General features: G+C 38.5%; 3 protein-coding genes and 1 pseudogene across 4 annotated transcripts; 2 read left to right on the forward strand and 2 right to left on the reverse strand.

Moving 5' to 3' along the window:
* Positions 1-612: 612 nt before the first annotated feature.
* Positions 613-5,953, reverse strand: LOC147547418 (Pentatricopeptide repeat (PPR) superfamily protein). Its single transcript, XM_086665536.1, has 4 exons — positions 5,931-5,953; positions 1,951-5,315; positions 1,762-1,846; positions 613-1,016 (listed from the first exon to the last, which is right to left on the reverse strand). Exon 2 carries the CDS (start codon positions 5,268-5,270, stop codon positions 2,160-2,162), a length of 3,111 nt encoding a protein of 1,036 aa, XP_086521662.1. The 5' UTR covers positions 5,271-5,315; positions 5,931-5,953; the 3' UTR covers positions 613-1,016; positions 1,762-1,846; positions 1,951-2,159.
* LOC147547419 (putative pentatricopeptide repeat-containing protein At2g01510 pseudogene) lies at positions 5,260-8,864 on the forward strand (annotated as a pseudogene). The gene has a single exon (XR_015236781.1). The product of XR_015236781.1 is annotated as a putative pentatricopeptide repeat-containing protein At2g01510 pseudogene (transcript).
* A 6,033-nt stretch (positions 8,865-14,897) lies between these two features.
* LOC147547420 (auxin response factor 2B-like) lies at positions 14,898-20,533 on the forward strand. The gene is made up of 14 exons (XM_086665538.1): positions 14,898-15,199; positions 15,291-15,406; positions 16,011-16,106; positions 16,221-16,277; positions 16,385-16,540; positions 16,625-16,709; positions 17,174-17,264; positions 17,342-17,506; positions 17,787-17,906; positions 18,010-18,085; positions 18,210-18,381; positions 18,476-19,410; positions 19,495-19,685; positions 19,803-20,533. Exons 1-14 carry the CDS (start codon positions 15,040-15,042, stop codon positions 19,999-20,001), a joined length of 2,619 nt encoding a protein of 872 aa, XP_086521664.1. The 5' UTR covers positions 14,898-15,039; the 3' UTR covers positions 20,002-20,533.
* Positions 20,534-20,787: 254 nt separating this feature from the next.
* LOC147547421 (uncharacterized) lies at positions 20,788-23,387 on the reverse strand. Its single transcript, XM_086665544.1, has 4 exons — positions 22,322-23,387; positions 21,795-22,013; positions 21,401-21,571; positions 20,788-21,111 (listed from the first exon to the last, which is right to left on the reverse strand). The coding sequence occupies exons 1-4, from the start codon at positions 23,225-23,227 to the stop codon at positions 21,028-21,030; spliced, it is 1,380 nt and encodes a 459-aa protein (XP_086521670.1). The 5' UTR covers positions 23,228-23,387; the 3' UTR covers positions 20,788-21,027.
* Positions 23,388-24,113: the final 726 nt, after the last annotated feature.

A 24,113-nucleotide genomic window follows, 5' to 3' on the forward strand; every position in this document is an offset into this window, starting at 1 on the left:
GGGCTCTGGATGAAAATGTGTTGTTTTTCTAAATTTGGTTCTGTTTGTGAGAGAGGGGAGGGTTAGGTCTCCCTTTTTAAGTGGTGGATTGTACATTATTAGATTCTCCAGGGTACTTTTTTGACTAGCTGCTTGTTGGAGGGGGCCTCTTCCTTGTGATCTAAAAAGCTTGAAAGAAAATTTGTTAATATTCTCTTCTCTCTCATCAACCGTTTCTAACTCTTTCCCTTGCTATTTCATTCCCTAATCAAGGTTGAAAAGAAAAAAAAAATATTATTTGCAGGAACATGTGATAGGCATTTGCAACAATATGTCTACGAAGAACGTCAAAAATCTTTACAAAACCAAACTCGCCAAAAGAAATTTTTTGATGGATAGTATCTCTACATAGATGAAGAGTTGAATTGAAAAACTAGCACCTAACAAATAAGTAAAGAGAGTTATAAAATGAGAGACAAACGGAGGATGGAGATGAAAATGCAAAAGAAGATGAATTTCAAACGAAGAAGAGTGAGATCATATGATGAAGAAACAAATGAAAGGCAGAAGTTGAAAATTAATCAGTAGGAAGAGAACGATATACCGGACAATCTTATTTTGCAACTTAGGATGTGTTAGACATTAATTCTTTTCCACTTTTACTTCCTCAAAAGGTGTTTTTTTGCTTAAATGCATACAATTATGACTTAAGATGTCACTATCTGAAGTTAAAATTGGCCCAGAAAAATAATGTTACAGAAGTCTGGTATATCGTTCATGACAACTTCTTGTCGACTTTAAGCAGACACTGGTTGAGGAGTAACAATGGGAAATGATCTTCTGATAATCCTAAAAGCACATACACAAAAAAATCACAATTCTAGGAAACTTAATTGAACACAATATTAGTTAGTGTTGTCCTCAGAACAGTCAAATTCACAAGTATATTTTTTCAGCAATCAGACTACATTCCTGCTAATTCTTGTATCACTGAACACATTGAAGCTCTCTGCTGGTGAGGGGATCAAACGGAAAATCTGAGAGCAAAAACAATAACACCAACACAAATAAGAAAAGCGGTGATCTATAAAGAACAAGAAACCAAATCTAAAAATGTGAACAAATACTTGCTTATTAATAATTCACTGGGAATCCTTCACATCACTCCTTCCCTATTTCCGATATCTTCAAACAATGGCTTATAAATAAGAACCTACTAACAAGTTATCTACTTCCATGCTTCTATCAAGAAAACACTTGATTGGCCACCGGTTGAAGTTGTGAAAGCATTCCCTTTTGTGATCATGGGTTTGTTTCTCAAAGACTGTATTTTTATGGGACTAATGTTCATTGACTAACTAAGCGATGCACAATCCTGGTGTCTTATGCTGAATCCCACCTACCAATAAATAACGAGAAAGTAATACTGAAAATGAAGCAGAATTTGCAATTATGACTAAGGGCGGACAATCGACTGGTAAAAAAGGCTAGATCCTTGGGCCATCTGACTGAAATTCCAAACCAGAAGTGAACCCAACAATTGCAAAACATGGTAGTGCTACTCAGACAGATTGAGAACAAAAAGAAGATACAATCACATCATAAGGAAACGCTACATTGATCGGATTATTAACTTCGTGCAGAGTAACTACAATTAAGTATGATGGCTTAGTATGCGTATACAAAAACAATACGAGCTCAAAGAATGAAGCTATCACCACATATAATTAGGATGATGTTAATATTTAAGATGCAACTTAAGCAGGTTTGTGCTACACTTACAATGATTCAGAGCAAGCTTTCTAGTGGAACCACCAGCATTTGCTTTTCCTGCTTGCTATTATATCAAAGATCGAACATATAGGACCTGCAAAATATAAGAATCCATTAGCTTAAGCTACAAAAAAACGTTTTAACTGATGCATAAAACTACACTTGAACAGAGAAAGTAAAAACTGAATATTCCTTTACCTTCTGCCGTCTCTGTGTTTGAAGTAACACCTGAAACTGTCCCGATTACAGCTTACCTGGTGTCTCTTCTCATCACCAGAAACATATTTCTTCTCATTCTTGATCTCGATCTCTATCACCCGATTTTGGCATCTATGTGCTACAGACTGCACATGACTGAGAGTCTGAGACACTGTCATACCTTAAGTTGCTCCTCATGCGCCGGCACTTCATATGCTATTTTCTTTAAGAAAGTGTCTTGAATCCTCAACGATCACATCATTTTTGTACCCATTTAGAAACTCACTTACACTAGTTGTGCTGAGAACCCATCCAAATTTCATCATTATACTGAATATATCATTAGCATCCTCCAAATTGCCTGCTTGTTGACAACTGAGAATGAGATCCCTACACTTGGTAAGAGTTGGCTCAAGCCCTCGTTCTCCCATTTCGTTTAGCAATCTCATAGCTTCAGAAAACGCTTTCTTGTCAGACAGTACATCTATATGTGCATCATACACAGTGTTGTTCACTTGGATTCCCTTCACCAGTATCTCGTCTCGCAATTTAAACGCTTCCGTAAATTTCCCTTCTTTACAATAAGCATCAACCATTAAACCATATGTGATTTCATCTGGTTTAATTCCCTTATTTATCATCTCCTCAAATAGTGCAAATGCCTTTGATGTATTCCCCTTCTTATTGTAACCATAAATAAGTGAAGTGTAAGTGACAGTGGTTGGAGTCAGATTCTTTTCCTGCATCACCAAGAAGAGTCTTTCCGCCTCTTCCATAATTCCTGACTTGCAACACCAGTCTATGACTGTCGTGTACGTTACATGATTACGGAATACCTTCTTATCTATCATCTCCTCTATTAATCGGTTGGCTTCTTGCAGTCCCCCGGCCTTATAAAATCCGTCAATCAGCGTATTGAAAGAGAGTGTGTCAGCAAGATCCTTATTCACCATTTCCTTAAACAAACTCAGTGCTTTTTCCATGTTTCTGTTCTTACAGCACCCATCAACAAGAACATTATAAACATATTTATCTGGCAGAACTCCCTTTAACGGCATCTCATCGAACAACCTAAAACCTTCATCTATACGCCCATATTTACAGTACCCATCTATAATTGCAGCATAAGTAACACCATTAGGAACGAGACCTTTCCCTGGAATACATTCGAACAGTTCTCTAGCTCTTTCAATGTTTCCTGACTTGCATAGACCATCAATCAGAGAATTGTAGGTAACAATGTTTGGTTCGATTCCTTTCCTACACATTTCATCATAAAGTTCGAAAGCTTTACCAGTATCGGCATGCTTACAAAACCCAGAAATGAGAGAACTGTAAGTATAAACATCAGGTACAAAACCCTTCTCTTGCATTTTTGAGAAGGCTGACATAGCTTCCTTAATCTCTCCATTCCTCGAGAGACCATGGATGAGAACACTATAGGCTTTCACGTTTGGCAGAACTCCTCTTTCTATCATAGAATGAAACGTGGTGAAGGCTTTCGTCGTGTTCCCCACTTTGCAATACCCTTCAATGAGGGCAGTATAAATAAAGTCGTTCGGCAATAAATTATGATTCATCATCTTTTCTAAATATGTACTTGCCTCGTGCATTTGTCCTGCCTTGCTATGCCCATGGATGAAAGAACCATATGTGTACGCGTTAGGCTTTAACCCTTTTCCTATCATCTCGACTAAGTAAGTCTCTGCTTCTTCCATTTTCTCGACTTTGCAGAGGCCAATTATGAGGGAATTGTAGCAGAAAACGTCGGGTACAACTCTTTTTTTGTTCATTCTCTCTAAAACCTTCTTAGCTTCGTCAAATCTACCTTCCCTGCAATGACCAGCAATAAGATTCGTGTAAATTATAGCATTCGGTTTCAAACCCTTCTCTACCATTTCTTCCAAAATAGCATCGGCTTGAGAGAAATCGCCTGATTGACATAAGCCATTGACTATCACGCTATAAGTAACAACTGTTGGATGTAAGTTCTTGCTCTTCATCTCATCAAGCATCTCAAAGGCCATGCGCATATTACGTTCTCGGCAGTACCCCTCAATCACCAACGTGTAAGTTTGAGAATCACATCCCCAACCCATTTCAACCATTTCATTCAAGACTTCACGAGCCTTCTCCATTCTACCACCCTTACAGAGTCCACTAACAAGCATATTATATGTGATACTATTTAGCTGAATACCTCTAGCTAGCATCTCGTCCCTCACTTTGAAAGCTTCATCCAAACAACCTTCTTTCATGAATCCATCAATCAAAGCAGAGTACGTAACGTAATTGGGCTGAAGATCCATCTCTGACATCTCAAGCAATAATGATCGTGCCTCACTCGACCTTCTCTCTTTGCATAACCCATTGATTAGTGTGGTGAAAGTATAGCTATCAGGGAACAACCCCTTCTGCATCATCGACCGTTTCAACTCAAAAGCTTCGTCGAGAGCTCCAACTCTACATAAACCTCCGATAACAACATTATACGTAACCGAGTTCGGTTTGCAACTCTTCTCTTCCATTTCAACAAGTACCATTTTCGCCTCTTTCATCTTACCAACTTTGCAAAAAGCTCCAATAACATTTGTATAAGTATAAACATCAAGAGGCATTTTTGCTTCGACCATTCCATCATAAACCTTCCAGAACAACCCCATCATATTAGCCCTCATTAAACTCCCAAGTAGAGAATTACAACACCTTAAACTAGGGAAAAAATTAACATTCTTAACATATAGAAATCCATCCACAGCTTTATCCAACATACCCATTTTCTTATATGTATCAATAAGTATATCAACCACAACAGGATTAGACCCTTTGAATTCATTAAATATATCAAGTATTGAACCCAAAATTGCAGAAGGGTATGAATATGTTTGTACCATTCGTTCTAATAAACCATTAGCAGGTCCAAACAAGTTCACATTACAGAGATTTACAGCCATGATTGAGAAAGAATATAAATTTTGAGGGATACCCATTTGATTTTCAGACCAGTGAAAGAATTTGAGGAGGCGTCCAGGATCACTAACCTGGTTTTGACGTAGTACAGACATAACTATTTCTGGGTTTAGCTTCTTGGGTATATCTGATGAATCAATGAGGAACTGCCAGTTATCATGTTTGAGAAGATTTGATATTTCTCGAGCAGATTCATCCATCTCTCTTTTAAGTTCTTCTGATGAGTGTGTGCTATAAAACTCCATTGATGATTGAAGAAGGTAAGAAGAAGATGATATTCTTCCTCTGTTAATGACTCCATTACTGAGTCTGAGTAGTACCCTTTTCTGAGATACTACTTGTTTCCACATAGTCTTCTTCCTGATACAGAGAAGAACAACTCTTTCTCTCTCTCTCTCTCTCTCTTAAAAGTCCGGAAGGACCTTTCAGCAATTTCTCTCTCTAAAAACGGCAAAGGGTGGACCTTTATTAAGCGATTTCTCTCTCTCTCTCTCTCTCTCTCAAGTCTGGGACAGACGCCAGTGGCATGGGAAGGCCCAAGCCGTAGAGGGTTTTGATCTAGACGAAGACTCCACGAGCCCCTAGAAGGCACAATCAAGCCCGCCCTAGCGAAGAGTCGATGTCGTCTCTGATACTACTTGTGACACTCCAAACCTTAGCAGTTTTCGATTGTGTCTCTGTTTTTGCAACCTCGGACAAGTAACGAGTTTTTTTTTGCACATGCTCTCCTAGTCTTCCCAAAAGGGCTCGGCACGAGCGAAGACAAACAATTCGCTCAACTATCAGAGTACACACCAACACCACGGAGGCAAGACTATGCACGAGTGAAGACAAACAATTCGCCCAACTATCAGAGTACGCAACAACACCACGGAGGCAAGAGTATAAGTTGGTTAGGGTAAAAGGGGGTGTGCCTATAGTCCTTAAAGTTGTTGTCTTCTTTCCATGAAACCATTGATCAGAAAAAATGGGGTAATTTTCATGTTTCAGAGGCTTTCTCACTCTTCAACTAAAGTTAAGCAAAATGTGGTGGACGCTCAAATGGTTAAAACTGGTTTCGACCCAAAAATATGCCGCTCAAATTCTATCTTGGAAGATTGCCTCAAAGGAGGTAATTTAATTCAAGCACGTCAACTGTTCGATCAAATGTCTAAAAGAAACATTATCTCTACCAATACAATAATTTCAGGTTATGTCAAGTCTGGTGATATCTCTGGTGCAAGAGAATTGTTTGATCGGACAACTGATCGAAACACGGTTACATGGACTATTTTGATCGGTGGGTATTCACAGTTTAATCAAATCAATCAAGTATTCGAGCTTTTCTCTGAAATGCGGAAATTCGGAACCGACCCAGATCATATTACCTTTGTTACTGTTTTATCAGCTTGTAATGATCCTGTAACCATGAACCAAGAAACTCAAATTCATACCTTAGTTGTTAAGATGGGCTATAACTCAACCATTCTTGTTTGCAATACATTACTTGATTCATACTGCAAATCTCGCTGCCTAGATTCGGCTTCTAGGCTCTTCGAGGAGATGGTAGAGAGAGATTGTGTTACATTCAATGCAATGATAACTGGATATGCAAAAGATGGGTTGAACGGGAAAGCACTGAAACTCTTTGTGGAAATGCAGAGTTTGGGATTGGAGCCTTCTGAGTTCACATTCGCGGCTATCTTATGTGCTAGTGTGGGATTAAATGACTTGAAAGTTGGACAACAGATCCATAGTTTCGTCGTCAAGACAAATTTCGTTTGGAATGTTTTCGTAGGTAATGCATTGCTTGATTTTTACTCGAAACATGACAGAGTGGTGGACGCAAAAAGATTATTCGATGAAATGCCAGAATTGGATGGTGTTTCTTACAATGTGATCATAACGGGATATGCGTGGAACGGGCAATTTAAAGAGTCACTAGACCTTTTCCGAAAATTACAGTTCACTAGATTTGATCTGAAGCAATTCCCTTTCGCTACTCTTCTGAGCAGTGCATCAGCTCAACTTGATCTTGAAATGGGTAGGCAAGTTCATGCCCAAGTGATTGTAACATCAGCCGAATCAGAAGTCGAGGTAAAGAATTCTCTGATTGACATGTACGCAAAATGTGGTACTTTAGAGGAAGCGAAAATGATTTTCGGGAATCATTCGAACAGGAACACTGTATCATGGACTTCCATGATATCTAGTTATGTTCAAAAAGGACTTCATGAAGAAGCTCTTAAATTATTCTTAGATATGCGTAGAGCTAATATGAACACAGATCAAGCAACTATTGCAAGCACTTTAAAAGCTTCAGCCGATTTGGGTTCTCTTGAACTAGGGAAGCAGTTACATTCGTTTATAATCAGATCAGGGTTCATGTCAAACGTATTTTCTGGAAGTGCACTTTTGGATGTCTATGCAAATTGTGGTTCGATTAAAGATGCAATTAGGACCTTCAATGAAATGCCAGATCGGAATATAGTCTCTTGGAATGCCATGATTGCAGCTTATGCTCGAAATGGAGATGGTGAGGCCACAATTAGATCTTTCAGGGAGATGGTAGAATCGGGTCTTCAACCCGACTCAGTAACATTCCTTAGTATTCTATCAGCTTGCAGTCATTGCCGACTTGTTCAAGAAGGATTACACTACTTCGAGACTATGACTGAAGTCTACAAACTCAATCCAATGAGCAAACACTATGCTTGTATGGTCGATATCTTGGGTCGAAGTGGACTGTTCGATGAACTAGAGACATTAATGGGTGAGATGCCATTTGAGCCTGACGAGATAATGTTGACATCAGTTCTAAGTTCATGCAAGATCCATGGAAACAAAGAACTGGCAGAAAAAATTGCAGTTAGGCTTTACAACATGGAACTGAGAGATGCTGGTCCTTATGTAATGATGTCGAATATATATGCCGCAGCTGGTAATTGGGATGAAGTTGGGAAGGTAAAGAAGTTGATGAAAGACCGAGGAGCTAAGAAGCTTCCGGCTCATAGTTGGGTTCAAATCAAAGGAAAGACTCACATATTCTCATCGAACGATAAAGTTCACCCACGGATGGATGATATTAAGAGAAAACTCGAAAGTTTGGCCGAACAGATGGATAAAGAAGGATATAAGGCTGATACTAGTTGTGCTCTTCACAATGTTGAAGAAGATATTAAAGTTGAATCTCTAATGTATCACAGTGAGAGGATGGCAATTGCATTCGCCTTACTCAGTAAACCGCCAGGATCACCTATATTAGTGATGAAGAATTTGAGAGCCTGTTCGGATTGCCACGCTGCGATAAAGTTGATTTCAAAGATAGAAGGGAGGGAAATAACAGTGAGGGATTCAAGCAGGTTCCATCATTTTAGAGATGGGTTGTGTTCATGTGGTGATAGTTGGTGAGTTAATAGGGGGAATGTTGGGCCATGGCCCATCATCAAGCATGCCTAAGATAGGTCCATGGAGCATTTGGGATGCGGTGACATTCTTCGTAGAAGGATGAATCGATCCCAAATCGAACCCCTAGAGGAAGGTGGTAAGGAAAGACATTGTCGGGCCAGTCTCAATCAGAAGAAGTATCCATGCATGTGATTTAAATCAGGGTTGTGACCTGATTGAATGAAGTGGAGACATGAATTACCTTCTCAGGTACAGTCTCCCAAGCCAGGCCAGGCCAGACCAAGCCAGGCAAGCAGCTCTCTTTATTAGACTGCTTTAAATTATTGGAGCTCCCACCGCGTAGTACTACTGCACACGACAAATGAACGCGTACTAATACACATGCTACTTTCAGAAAGTGGGCTATGGAGCATAGATATATAACAAGGAGACGCGTGCCAATTTCCGTTGGAATGTTATTTTTCGGTCCGTCGTATCTTTTAGCTCTCACCCATGTGTCTGGTTTGGTGTATGAAAACAAAAGTAAAAGAAAATAAAAATTGGTCCCCTTTCTCAAACTCATCTCCTCTTTCTTTCTTTGTTTTTTCTTTTACTTTGGAGTTAGAATTTTCTTCGCCCATTCGAAAGTGGTCCATGGTATTCAATTTCAAATCAAATGAAATGGGTCATCTTGTCTTCTTCGGTTCTATTTCATTCTAGGGTATGGGTGTAACTACTGACCCCTACACTTTTATTTCGTATTACCTTACCCAAAAAAAAAAGTATAATTTACATGTGTATTTGGTGGTGGATAGATAGACATGAGAAACGTGTGAATTCTTGTTTTGATTGAAAATTTAAGAGAGAGATAAAAGTAGTTGGAAAATGAGTTCCCATGACAAGCCCATACCCATGAGATGTCTTGTTTTTTTATCCTTTTATAAATTTTGTCCTTGTTGACTCCTTTACTTCTTATCTTGTGCTAAGTATCCACTCATAATTGTTATATTTTCTAAAGGTTAATGATAGTTCAACGTATATAATATCGCTACGACTTAAAGGGAAGAAGCAACATCTCTTTGTACTTATGTGGTGTGAAAATGACATGGCATAAATGTGAGTAAAATATTTCCACTAATATAGATTGTACAAATAGCAATGCTCGTGTTTAATTGTAGGGGTCAAAAGTAGGGCCAATACATTATTGTAGCACGGGGAATGCTTAATTGGTAGGAGACATATTGGGTTTCTCATTTTCTAGACTCCCCAAAGTTGTATGTACGGGTCAAACCACCTATCGACCGAGTCTCCATTTCTCCACAACCATAAAGGCTCAACTAGTTCTTAAATCATCCGATTCAAAATGTGGGTTTGGCTTGGTTGTTGAATAATTTGGATTTAGATTCATCCAATACAATGAATAGTTGCAAAATACTAGTCTACTACTAATAGTCTTTCAAATTTCTCAACATTCTTGTTTGTTTGTCTACAACTTTACTTCATTGAAATGCTCCTTTTTCTTTCTCATTGTCATTGACCCCTAAAAGAGAAAGAAAGTAAAAATAGTACATTGATAAGACTTGACTCAGTTGCTATGCTCATATTACAAAGAAAAGGATGGGAGAAAGTTGGACACAAAGGACCCATATGCCATGGGAGGGGAGAGAGTCTATAGTGCCTACATTAGTAAATCCCTTTTCCAACCCCTTCCTTTTTCTTATATTTCGAATTTTTCAATCACTGCCCCTTAAACATAAATTATTTTTCTTTTTGAAGTTAGATTTCTTGGATTTATTACAATCATTGAATAAAATTGAATTCCAACTTAAAACTAGAAAGAATTTATAACGCATTTGTGTATAGACCCTTGTGTTTATTTGAGGTGATCTATTGATTACTCATAACCCTTGTTGATCCACATAATGTGGTCCAATTAGAAGAATGTTTCACGTGTTTCAAATGAGTGAAAATGACAATCAAATCTATTTACACATATGTTCGGCATTACGTGTGTTGATAAGCCTCATATTCCTTTCTTGATACCCAAGCAACTCCCATGTATCTTAAATTCTTATTGATGTTGTCTCAATTCCATTGAACGTCTGCAAATAGATTTTCTTTACCTCTCCTTTTCTTTCACGTTGTTCCCCTAGTAGTCATTTTCTCATGGTATCATAATTTAAACTCTCTCCTAATAATATTTGAGACAGTGAAACAATTGACAAACGTATGTAAAGTGTGAAATATATCTATCCTTTGAATTTCGCAAGGTCTCGAGTTATTTTTCTTTCGAAACTGCGAAAGCAGAAAATATTACTTCCATCTGATGTAAGTAGATTTCTAGTGTGTGAGAGCTAATTATTATAGTAATATTTTTTTGCGACCGAATTTTTTGGGGTAAATTGGTGTGAATCGCCACTTGTCATTGGATTCACGCCACTTTCTATTTCTAGATGAAGTCAGTGTGGATCTAAAACCGTTGGATGGCAATTCCCGCTACTTTCACGCCAAAAACATCGGTCCTCAGGCCCCCTCCACGGTTCTTCGTATAACACAAGTAGAAATATAATAATAATAATAATAATAGTTAAGATGTAGTGAAGATGTCGGCCAAAAAGTAGTAGGTAGTAGTACTAAACAAACAGAAACTCTACTTTAAGCACACCCCCATGTTTTGGAGCACGCCACCACGTGCTTAGCAATTTCTCCCCGGCGTTGCGATTCCCCCCGACAACCGCTCCAACCATTTCCTCCTCCTCCCGCTATCTTTCATTTTTTATTTCTCTCTCTCTCTCTCTCTGAATGAGTTTGAGATATAAAGGGGATCGATTACCTTCACTCTACCGTAATTGATGAAACTTGTGTTGGATTTTGAACGACAATATCCCACCATTTCTTACATCTTCTCTAAATTTATTATTTATCATGACAAAATCTATGAAATATATCACTCCACATGTATAATTGGTTGTTGTCGTTGTTGCTAATATACGTTTGAATCGAACAAATGTACACTTATTTGAAATAATTTTCTCAATAAAAAATAAAAATAAACATTAGCAAGTTGCCGTACTTGTGAGTATTGAGGCTTTCATAGGTCTAAAAAAAGTTATTTTTTGTTGAATTTAAATTTTACAGAAACGATACCTGTGAGAATAGTCCCACATTCGACAATGGGATTCTAGTAACCAAGAATATAAGGCTAAGGTCATCTCCACTCATTGCCAATTGGTTTTGAGTTGGATGGCCACAAACTTAACATGGTATCAGAGCTAGGCCCACACGTGATAGGTAAAAAGCCACACGTGCTCCACGTCGCCCGAAGAAATACACGTGTTAGGGTCAAAGAACCCTACACGTGAGGGGGCGTGTGAGAATAGTCCCACATTGGACAATTGGATTCTAGTAACCAAGAATATAAGGCCAAGGTCCTCTCCACTCATTGCCAATTGGTTTTGAGTTGGATGGCCACAAACTTAACAATACCAAAACGCAACTAAACTACTAGTCTAAAACTCATCTAACTACTTTTTTATACTCAAATTCAATAAATCTTAGATATGCACTCTCATGAGATTGAACTCGAAAGCTTCGTATTACAGAGTAGATGCACTACCCACTGGACTACCAGTTGTTGCCGTGTCGAAAGAAAATTATCACATTTCAAAGTATTGAGTCCACGAGATAAGTGTTTCCTATCTTTGTGATTACAATATCTATCGTTGACAATAACTCGGTAGACTTTATTACAAAGCTGTGTTTCGTATTACTTCTTGAAAAGAAAAAAGAATAGTGACAGAGATAAAATATTTTTTTATTATGTCGCAAAAAAATTACCACATAAATCAAGACTATGATATTTTGGATATCGAAAAATGTAAAATGTAAACTCAAATTTGAGTTGAAATCAAATTTTAATAAAAATATTTTTGTCCTTATTCACATGTGCAATTAGCACACTTGAAACTTAGTGATTTCGTCTTTTGTTTCGAAAAAACGAGAGTGTACACGTATTGATACAGGAGTGGTGGTGACTGCAAAAAATTCCCTTTTCCTTGTACAAAAATTCGGCTCTTTATATAAAAAGAGGGAATACTAGTGGGTCTCACTCAACTACACCCCCTCAAGTATTCTCCTTCTAAAAACCACCATCCTAACTGATTGGATTTGGAGTGGAATTGCTTTAATGTTGTTGAGTCTGTTTCTATCTTTAATAGTACTCGGATGTAGTTTAGGGTTCAAAAGTCCTAGTCATGATATGGTTTGTTACTCTCTTTTCTTTTTTGCAAATATGGTTTCTTTCTACCACATACACATTTTTGATGATTTCCTATGAAAAGAATAAATTTAATAGTTGACTAGTTTTTTTTGTTGAACTGATAATAGTTGACTAGTTGTTAGTATATCTTTGACAATTTCAAAATAAACCTTGCAAGTTGTGATCGTTCTTCTATCATTTGCATATCTGACAAACTTAATTTTATTACACATTTCTTCTTTTTTGTTTTTCTTTCTGGAATTTATTGAACAAAGATTTCACATTCTACCGACATCATGTACATTTGATTTTCAATCATATCTAAATGTGCCCATACCATTTTCTTATACATTATTTCTTGATTGATTGAACAAGTTATTGCCGGGAAACTTAAGATCCAAAATTAGATAAATGCAGTTATGTAGACATGACTTCTTTCACCTCAAAAAGTTAATGAAGGTTTTTTTCACTTAGAGGCACGCGTTTATAGCTCTAACGGGAAGTTCAAGCATAGTAGGACTATTGCGTAATGTAAAAGGTCTACATTTATTTTTATTATTAATTTCCAAGAAAAATCGAGCATTTGGGGGAGATATATCCCCATCCCATTTTGGTAGTCATCTTTATAGACGGCAAATGTAACGAGCTTATAATCACAATGTGCGCATAAACCATTATTTGGAAGTTATTGCGTGAATCTGATAATACAAACAACAACTTTAATCAGTGAATTTAGTACGGGATCTCTACATTATTAATCACAACCCTGGATCGAATCGCCTGGACCAAGCTCTCCCATATTAGCAACCAAATTATATGACAGAAACTTCATCCATTTGATACAAAAAATGGTGGGTGGGTGGAATGAGGAGTCAGGAGTGGTGTTCCCATAGCGCACCCCCAGCACGTAGACATTAAATTTGAGAGCGTAATCCGCGCCAAACAGAGCATCATGGTAATCAAATATGGGCACCCGATTGTTATTGAAATAAGTAACTCAACTACTCTGCCCGTTAATAGCCCGACAACCAATTCCCCAAAATCAACCACTTTCTCCTACTCCTTACCGTTAACTAACGCCGTTTATTTCCCTCTCTCATCTTTAACGTCATTGCTTAACTACGACGCACCGGATAACGTCCCGCCATATTTCCGTATATGTATTGCCTGTTTGCCACCATGCTCCGGGGTTTGGTTTCCCGAGTTTATGAGGGATCATTTTATTTTAACACCCTAATGATGACAAAGTCACCAAAATGGACCCCTAAAGATGACTAGCTTCTATTTTAGACCCGTGTTGGACATTTTTATTAGTAAACTATTGGTTAACGTTACACTTTCTTTTTTTTCCTTTTCACTATTCTATTCAAAATTAATTCCCCCTCGCATTACATTTTTTTATTCGACAGACGTCGGCAGGTGGGCGACCGACCACCCGTCGACGACACGCTTGATCCTTTTGTTGCCCTACTGGTATGCTTAGATAGTGAAACACAAAAGCTAAGGGGCGCCTTAATACATACTTCATAAAAAACGGAGATGTCGCGTTAGACTTAGCGGGTCGTGTTGACAAGGAAACTGTGGGCGACAATGTGTTTAGATTTAGAATAGAACGAACACCCTCGATAACTTCTCCCAGGACGACCCCTAAGGAAATATAGGTTTCATACATGAAATTCCTTATCAAACATGGATTTCCCGCCCCCGCCACTCTTGTTCATGCCATTTAACATGGGAAAAAAAATCCCTCATTCTCCGTCCTCCTCCTCCATCTTCGCACCACAACCACCGTCAATGCTTGGAAACATACCCCGCCATATCCATCTTTCCAGAGGGTTGCTTCCCATTTTTAGATTCGTTGAGAGAAATGACGGGGACTTCTCCCCTTTGCCCTCTTTCCAAATTTGTGAATTCATCTCTCTTCTCCCCTTTGCCTTAATACATGATTCGTCGCAGACGGTCTCGGTCATCTTTAGTGGGTCAATTTAGTGAGTGGGTCATCTTTAAGGGGCTAAAATGAAAAGAAGTCTCCTTTTTTGTTAACTTGACCATGGTTGAAACAGAGTCACACATTAGTTACCCAACCCAAGAAGGAGTAGAAGAAAGTGGACATCACTGTTGTTGGTGTACCCCCTCTACAATTGGGTTATTCGTTTCGTCTTATGACAGCTGAGTTAAGCTGAGCCTCTCCATCTTCTTCATTCTTCACACACAAAAACAGTTGCAGCAGAATAGAGAGAGAAACTCAAAAGTTAGAGAGAGAGAGAGAAAGTGAAACGTCAGATACGAAGATGATGATGATAAAAACAGATCAAAGAGAAGAAGAAACTTACACACACAAGCTTTGAGTGAGATTTCAAACTGAATTTCTTTTACTTGATCGGTCTAATTTTACATTTCTTCCGAGTATATCATCAACCTCCCCGTCGGTAGTTCGTCGGAGAAACTTCTTCCTTAGTTTGCAGATGAGAGATCTGTGATAAACTTTCTCTAAAATGGCTTCTTCTGAGGTTTCAAGTAAAGGAAATTGCTATAAAGGTTTTGGAGACAGTTTTTCATCTGGTTCTACCGAGCCAAACGATGCCGGAGTTACGAGGAGTTGTGTTACAGAAGCTCCCAAGAGTCATCATCACACTGTCGGTAAACCTAAATCCGGTGAGTTTTTCTTTGTTTCTTTCCGACCGACGAGATATGAGATTTCCTCGCTGCTGCTTAAAAATTAAAATGATCTTTTGGTTTTTTACAGTATCGGAAGAAGACGGTCTTTACTCAGAGCTATGGCATGCTTGTGCTGGTCCTCTTGTCACTGTACCGCGTATAGGAGACCGAGTTTTCTATTTCCCTCAGGGACACATCGAGCAGGTAACTTCATTTTACTTATCTTCAAACTCTTTAAGCTCATTTTCCCCTAAATTACCCTAATTTCATGCTTCAGAGATGTTTATTATTCTGATGATGTGAACTTTTCCAGAGTTAATCTTGTCGGTTTCTTTTTTTTTCCCCTAAATTTCCTCTTCTTCATTATTTTTTTTTTTGGAAGTCGACTACGATCTACGTATGTCGTTACATTTGGCACTTGATACATCATAGATGTGATAAGCTCAATAACCGCCCACTCAAACACTAACAGAACCGGGCCTATAGCCCAACAAGACATGGCCTAAAGCCCAACAACATTATTTACACCCTAATAACCCCAATTCAAATAACCAAAGATTCCACCTTCTCTGGGATTCGAACCTGAGACCTCCAGGGATTTCTGGAGTTTATGTCAACACCTTGGAACCACTTAGGCTACCAACTGTTGACTCCTCTTCTTCATTATTGTTCTACCTTTTTAGTCGCATTTGCTTCAACAAAATGCTACTTGGTTGAGTCTTGGTTGGGTTGATTTTTGGTATTTCTGTTTTTTGGTTTTGATTTTTCTTTAAGTAATTAGTTACTGACATACCTAATCTCGATCTAGGTGGAAGCATCAACCAATCAGGTCGCCGATCCGCAGATGCCGGTTTATAATCTTCCATCCAAGATTCTTTGCCGTGTAATCAACGTAGAATTGAAGGTTCTACCCTATTCTTACTTTCATATCTGGTGAAGTAGAGGGTTCAGCTTCTGAGTGCTTAGGGTTTTAAGGGTTTTATTGTGTTGAATTTGATTGTATTCTTCCTTCTTCCAGGCCGAGCCTGATACCGACGAGGTTTTTGCACAACTGAGTTTGCTTCCAGAACGAAATGTATGCCTCTTAATTTTTATGTTTTATTAGCTGCTTTGCTGTTTTTGTGGGATTTAGAAATTTTGTAGAACCCGGATCTTAACCAACCTTCTTCTGAATTTCACCAGCAAGACGAGAACTCTGTGGAGAAGGAGCCAATTTCCTCTCCTCCACCACGTCCTGTCATACATTCCTTCTGTAAGACTCTTACAGCCAGTGATACAAGCACCCATGGTGGGTTCTCTGTGCTGCGACGACATGCAGATGAATGTCTACCTCCACTGGTTGGGCTCATTTCTTGTGGATATGTTCATTTCTTGTAACCAGTCTAAGGTTGTTTCTAATCTAGTTGATTTTTTTTTTCATAGGATATGTCCCAGCAACCTCCAACTCAGGAATTGATAGCCAAGGACTTGCATGGAGTAGAATGGCGGTTCCGCCATATATTTAGGGGTAAATTCATTCTCTTTCTTACATGTCTAATAACGGATATTAAGGGATTGTAAATGGTTTCTATGTACAAGCTTTAGTTGACACTAATATTGTCGCTAGCAAACTCTTTTTGAATAGTCTTTTATTGCTGCATTTTGATCGACTAGGAAATTCCAAGTTAGTATAATTATTTAATAGATAATTTAGATGCTAATTACGTGAAAAGAAACGGCTCACCGATCTCTTCATCTGGGATGTACTTCTGTTGTTTTAGTATTCGACTGCCTCTTGTCCCACATAAGTTCCAAAGAAGTGAATTTCCTCATAATACATTCTGGAAGTATTTGTTTGTTCGCAATAGTATACATGCTAAGCTATTACAGGCATCCTAGAACTAATATTTGATTTAAGTTGATCACAAGTTGATTTTTGTAATTGTTCATATAATTCTATTGCCTCTACTTATCATGGGTTTCAATTGCCAGGGCAACCTAGGAGGCATCTGCTGCAAAGTGGTTGGAGTGTCTTTGTTAGTTCCAAAAGGCTTGTCGCTGGGGATGCTTTTATATTTCTCAGGTTGGTTCATGACTTTCAGTTTGTGTTCATTCAAATACTTTCTTATGTCCGTTTGGGAGCTAATAGTTGGTTTCCAGAGGTGAAAACGGGGACCTTCGTGTTGGAGTACGTCGCGCGATGAGACAACAAAGTAGTGTTCCATCTTCAGTCATATCTAGTCACAGTATGCACCTTGGTGTCCTTGCAACAGCATGGCATGCTGTCTCGACAGAAACCATGTTTAATGTCTATTACAAACCTAGGTGTGTCACTCAACTGATATACTTCTTCTTTAACAAGTGATTGAAATAATCAGTCTTAGTCCCAAAGATAAGCTGGTTGACTTTTTTTTTGTGAATTAGTCTTCATTTATCCTTTAGTTTTTTATTTTGACTTTTCTTGATAAGCTACATTTTGTTATTGTGAAAGTTTGATACAATACTCATTTGAAAGTATATGTTTAAGTCGGACGAAGATGCAATCTGCTATATCTTTTTCTTGTTGTATACTTACTTTTAGCTGTTTTCCTGAACTTTGTTACAGGACAAGCCCGGAAGAGTTCATTGTTCCGTTTGATCAGTATATGGAGTCTGTGAAGAAGAACCACTCGATTGGGATGAGGTTCAAAATGAGGTTTGAAGGTGATGAAGCTCCGGAGCAAAGGTATTACTTGTTGCAGATTGGCTACTCTATATACTGATACAACTATTGCCTTATAATGCGAGTCCTTAAAAGTTCAAATACCACCCTTTGTGGCAAACTGCAGATTTACTGGTACCATAATTGGAACTGGAGATGCTGATCCCAACAGGTGGTCTGGGTCCAAGTGGAGAAGCCTCAAGGTAGTATCTTGTTTTGTTTCGGGCCGTTCTTTTGTCATAAAAATAATAATAATAATTTCTTGATTAATTTATTAGTCTAAATGCAGAAAGTAAAAGTTTTTTTTTGTTCTTTTCCCGTTTTTAGGTGCGATGGGACGAAACTTCTTCATTTCCTCGCCCTGAGAGGGTATCTCCATGGAAAGTAGAACCAGCCTTGACCACTGCTGCACTGAACCCCCTTCCAGTGTCCAGGCCAAAGAGATCCCGTGCTAACATTGTCTCTCCATCAGCCGACTCTTCTGCTCTTAATAGAGAAGGTAGGAATCCATTATTTTGTTTGTCAGCCCATCATCTTCTCAGTTTGACTTTCTGATAAACGTACGATTGAACACATCTTTGTTTGTTGTTTAGGTTCTTCTCAAGTCACAGTACACCCTTCCCTTGTAAATGGGCTATCAAGGGTTACTCGTGGTCAAGAAATCCCTACCACGAATTGCAGGTTTAGCCAGGATCCAGATACTGCTCAAAAGCCTCTTGCATGGGGTCCCCTTCAAGATGATGAGAAAGCAGGCATTCATCCTAATCAAAGAAGATTTCAATCAGAGAAATCGGAACCTTTAATGAAATATGAGTTGACGTATACCGATCTGTTATCAGCTTTTGGTGCTGCTGATCAGTCCCCTCGTGGGTTCCATTCTCCTTCTATTGACCAAAGCCTGGACAATGCTAACCCTTCGAAGAAGCATTTTCAAGCGAAGGAAGCGCCATTTGATTTGATTTCAAGCCCAGGCCCAGGGCCGACAAGCCGTTCAGTAGACATACTGGACTCATTTAAAGTTTCTGCAGAAGGTGGCAATGTACAATCTAACCAGTCCGGACATGTTAGATATGGTGGATCGAGTCGGTACACCGAGACACAGACTGCGAGAATCGAGCAGCAGCCACTATCCTGGTTGATTTCTCTTAGGCCCGAATCTCATCCTGAAGATCTATCACATGGAGAAGCTTCGGTACCAAATCCTGCTATGTCAGAGCAATACAATGCTGTAAATGCTAAAAGGGATGGAAACTGCAAGCTTTTTGGTATTTCGCTCTTCAGCAATCCTGTTGTATCTGAACAAATAGAATCACACACAACTAATCTATGTGAGCAAGGTCAAAGCCGTCCGAAGTTGCACCCGTCGCATGATTTAGAATCTGACCGTGGATTAGAGCATTGGAAGGGCTCAAAATCTGTAAACAGTGATGCTATGGGAAATGAGCAGGAGAAGCCTAGACCTTGTCAGCAGCATTCTGGAGATGTCCAGAGTAATCAGCAGGGAGGTACTACGAGGAGTTGCACTAAGGTATATCATTGATCCATGTGTTCTGATAGTGGGCCACTACATCGGAGACTAGTAGTATTAAATATATATACATGCTGTTTTCAGGTTCACATGCAAGGAAGTGCTCTTGGGAGATCTGTGGATCTTAGCAAGTTCAAAAGTTATGATGAACTGATCATAGAGTTAGACCAGATGTTTGAATTTAATGGTGGATTGATATCCCCGAACAAAACTTGGCTGGTGGTTTATACTGATAATGAGGGTGATATGATGCTTGTTGGAGATGATCCCTGGCAGTAAGTATTCCGGACCATTTTCTGTTCATTATTGGTGGATCTTCTTTGTACATTAAGATGATTTAAATCTTTTTTAATTGACAAAGATTTTGCCATGCACACTTGTTTGTGAAACAGGGAATTTTGTAGTATGGTTCGAAAGATCTTCATCTATACTAGAGATGAGGTCCAGAAGATGAACCCAGGGACTTTGAGCCAGAAGACGGAGGAAGAAACCCCAACTTGCGAAGAGGAAAATACGGGTGGTGGGAAGGACAGAAAAGATGTACCATTATCTTCGGCCGCATCTACTCTTGAAAAATCCTTGCTGAAATGATAGGTCATGGGTTGGGGCGCAAGCTGTTGAAAATGTGAACCAAAGGTAGCTAGCTAGCTGCCTTTTGTTTGTATCCTCCTACAATTATAATAGAAGATTTTAGCTACGTCTTCTTGTTATTGGGTTCAAATGGGGGATGCATGAGTATAAGTAGTAGTTCTAATCTAACTCTTTTTGCCAACCAAGTCCGTGATATTCGTGTCTAGACTGAAAGATGCAAATGGACTTGGGGGGGATTCCCTACTAATTCAGGTCCATTTAGATGATAAAGGTTTTCAAGTAGATAATGTGGTGGTTTAGCCATTGAATTGGGTCTCTTTTCAAGTTTCAACTAGGTTGTATCTGCAAAATGAGAAACCACTAGCAAGTGATGATCACCTATTAATACACTTTTAGAAATATATGTTTATGCAGTTCAGCATTCGCTGGTTTTTTTGTTTTATTTTATTTTTTAATAGGTAGTAGACAGACAGATTCTCCATTTCAGATGGGATAAATGAATTATGTATATATAAAGCTCTCATTACTTTAATGCCTTTTCAGCTTGTGCCTCACTGGTTAATTGTTACTCGTTTTTGTTATAGCATATTCTGTTATCTTTATTCTTCGCACAGACAGAGAAAAGCGGAACAGATCAAGGACGGCCCCTGCATTTTTGTAAGATGTTTAGATCAATTCAATCCCCCACGAAATCTCACACAAGATCGAAAACCTTGTCAGACGTGGTTGAATTTCTCATCAAGAAAATCATTTTCTTTTCTATTGGAGATCTGATGTGCAAGGATATAGTATACTTGGTCTGTCTCTCCTCATTGCCTCAAAATGCATCATTATGATAAGACTACATTCTAGTTACTTCAGAAATAGAACAAGAAACATTTTTCTAACTCAGCTTCGACCTTTGACAAAAGGGATTGCCCCCAAACCTAGCTAATATACTCAAAAGGTAAACACCTAAAGAGAATGGACTGATCTATCCGAAGACTTGCTTGCATTTACAGGTGAAGATAGCAGCTACATGTTATGTTACATCCTTTGATGAACTCCGGCAGAGTTGACAAGTATCGCTTCAATTTGCTCAGGTAGAATGTCGTTGCCTTCCTTGGGTAGCTGTGATTGTCAAGAAACACAAACATCCTTCAGTTAATCAACAATGTCTATTAACCGAGTAAAAGAAATAAGATTCTATGATGCTTGATTTCGTAAACAAGAAAAGTAAAACATAATGAGCTTTGTTATAAGGATATTTAGCGGCATACTTGAAAGTCTTTGGAGCTGTTAGTTTTACATGATTGAAGCAATCTACATATCGTAAACAGACGGAGAATAACAATGAACTGCACTATGGTTTATCTTCATTTCCTTTCCTTGTAAGAATCAAGATGAGATGTCCACATACCTCAGCATGGAAGATGTCCAGCGAGAACCCATCGAAACAGCTGATGACGGCCTGTTCAATGTCTAACCCAAGGTTATCGAGAGCCTTCATTGTCGAGAACAAGAGACCAGGTCTACAGCCACAAAACATATGGATATTCACATCTCTCCCTTCTTTTACCTTAACTTCAACCTATAAATTAAGGAAATGAGATTAAATATGTTTTTATCCAATTAAAAGCCTTCACATAGAACCGGGAATGGGCAGAGTCAGGCAGTTGTTGATATTGCAAAACGATAAATCTAATGCATCTGTTAAAGATATAATGTGAAATTTGACTAAATTATGATATCTTTGTCAAATAATCAATTTCCAAATATAGTACAAAAATTTCAGCAAGGTGATGAAAGCATACCATTGTAGATTGGCCGTTTGGGCCTGCCAAAGAGCTTGGACAAAGTTCTTCCTTGACACGGCGGCTAGGTAGCATAGGTGGGTGTGTCAGAGGATGTAAATTAGATGGCAGCGAAGAACTAGAATGGCTCGACTCTAGCTCATTGTTAAGGCCATTAATCCTTTGCAAAAGCTCCTTCAAGTAATCGATTGCATCCCCAAGTATAGAAGCTCTATCCATCTGCCATGCACCAAAAGTGAATCAATCATTTCCTCAGAAAACCCCCAAAGGTGGATATCAGTCACTTTGTTCAGTAAACAAAACAATAAAGCATATAATTCGATGAACCCATTCGTCTCGGAAAGCGTCCAGAGGCTAGGTTATGCTGCGTGCTTAAGCTTACCAAGTATGAAGGCTTTTTGGGTGGGCTTGTGAAGCCTTTTCGTCAAAAAAAAAACCGTACACATGAGCATACGCATGGATGTTAAAAGCGGAGACAATATGAATAACCGCTAAGGCTTGGGGTTCTACAAAATGTGATTGCTTACCTTGCTAATCTTAGGAATAATTGATCTAAGCATGTAGAGTCTGTCATTGAGCTTCTTCCTTCGACGTCTCTCGGCCATCAAATTTTTTGCAGGAAGTCCTTTTTTATTCTTCTTCTTCCCTTTATGGTCTCCTCTTTTAACACTGCCATTACAATTCTTTGTGTTATCTTCAACTTTGCAGGTATTCTCATTGCCCTCCTCATCAGACCCATAATTCAAATCCGACCCATCAATCTCCTTTTCCTCTCCCATCTCCATTTTCCCTTTTATGGTTAAGAAACCCCCATGCCCATTATTTGAATCGAGAAACCCTAACCCTAGGTTTCTCCCTCCTACATCATCATCAGTACATAAATTCAGAAATGAGGAATTGCCAGAATCCTCGAAACCAGACGTCGGATTGAACACATTGGTTATACTTTCAGGCAATGGAGTCAAATGGGTAAATTGTTCATTAGAGGTCAGATTTGAAGTACCCATTTGTTCTAAAGAGCTCAAATTGGTGGTAAACCCAGAAAGAAATTCTTCTGTTGTATTATTATCCATGAAAAGATGAGGAGAATTTGGAGTCTGGGGTTTGTTGTTAAGGTGTGATGGGGGAAGAAATTCAGAGTTATAACCGAAATTGGAACTGTTTTGGAAAGGGTTAGGGTTGTTGTTAGTACAGATGGCATTAAGGAGGGAAGAAAAGGTAATGTCTTTGTTGTTGTTAGTTTGGAATTGATTTTCATGAAATGGGTAAGAGGAGGAGTTGGAGGGATAATTGTTGTTCAAATACCAGTCATCATCTTCAAGCATTGACATGAAGTTAGAGAGAGAACCTAATTCTTCAGTGTTCTTAGTCAATGAAAATAGTTCTTCTCCTCCTTCCATCCAATTGATACCATTAACCGACCTTGATAGCATTTTCTTAGACTACTTGTTCTTCTTCTTCTTGATAGTAAGGCCTATAAGATGTGGGGAGTGTTTTGTGGAGTGAAGAGAGAAGTACTATAATATCCCCAACACAGATTCCCATTATTACTCATGTCATTTTTTTTGTTAAGATTATTACTCACGTCATTAGACATTAGGTTTTGGAAATTGAACTACAATTACTATTAAAATATAAATTTGAGTGATGGGTTTGATTAGGGTTTATGACCATTTTGGGTGGGACAAATCACAAATGTAAAAAAAAAAAAACACAGGAGGGAACAAGTGGTACACCCGTTGGTAAAGGCACATACTCTGCAATCCAGAGGTCCCAAGTTCGATCTCATGAAAGTACAAAATCAGGAATATAAAATTTGGGTGTAAATAAAGTAGTTTCTGTTAGGTCATTTAATTTCGTCAGCCTTTAAGACAGTAGTATTTCGACAGTTATCGTGCTTATCACATCATGTCGATGTACCAATGCCTTCGTAATGACAATTTGTAAGACAATTGTAGTCAATATTTCAAAAAAAGAATTACTACAAGAAAAGAGTGCGATTCAGTTACTATTGCATGTAAATGCACATGCGCATAATGAACCAAGATCATTACCTGACATAAATGCACCATGGATATATTATTACTACATTTTAAATTGAATAAGATCAATAACTATTATGTAAAAAATAATTTGGTTCCCTATTTATAGAGATCCAACAGTCAAGGTCCAAATTCCAATCTGTGTTGAATTGGATTTAGTCCAACTCAACTAGTGTTAAATTCACGATTATATAATAATCGGAGATATGTACATAAATTAAAGACACGATAATTTAACGTGGTTCGGTCGAATACTCAAGACCTACATCCACGGAGA

The sequence above is a fragment of the Eschscholzia californica genome, unplaced genomic scaffold, assembly GCF_041429995.1.
Source record: "Eschscholzia californica isolate CP2 unplaced genomic scaffold, dmEscCali1.0.p SCAF_3, whole genome shotgun sequence".
NCBI lineage: Eukaryota > Viridiplantae > Streptophyta > Magnoliopsida > Ranunculales > Papaveraceae > Eschscholzia > Eschscholzia californica.

Excerpts from the sequence above, each read along its gene's own strand:
- LOC147547421 (XM_086665544.1), bottom strand. The coding sequence starts at position 23,227 with ATGCTATCAAGGTCGGTTAATGGTATCAATTGGATGGAAGGAGGAGAA. Across the intron at positions 22,014-22,321 it reads TTATTCCTAAGATTAGCAAG|ATGGATAGAGCTTCTATACT; the intron begins GTAAGCAATCAC and ends GGTGCATGGCAG. Across the intron at positions 21,112-21,400 it reads TGGACATCTTCCATGCTGAG|CTACCCAAGGAAGGCAACGA; the intron begins GTATGTGGACAT and ends TGACAATCACAG.
- LOC147547418 (XM_086665536.1), bottom strand. The coding sequence starts at position 5,270 with ATGTGGAAACAAGTAGTATCTCAGAAAAGGGTACTACTCAGACTCAGT.
- LOC147547420 (XM_086665538.1), top strand. The coding sequence starts at position 15,040 with ATGGCTTCTTCTGAGGTTTCAAGTAAAGGAAATTGCTATAAAGGTTTT. Across the intron at positions 18,086-18,209 it reads CCAAGTGGAGAAGCCTCAAG|GTGCGATGGGACGAAACTTC; the intron begins GTAGTATCTTGT and ends TCCCGTTTTTAG. Across the intron at positions 18,382-18,475 it reads TTCTGCTCTTAATAGAGAAG|GTTCTTCTCAAGTCACAGTA; the intron begins GTAGGAATCCAT and ends TTTGTTGTTTAG.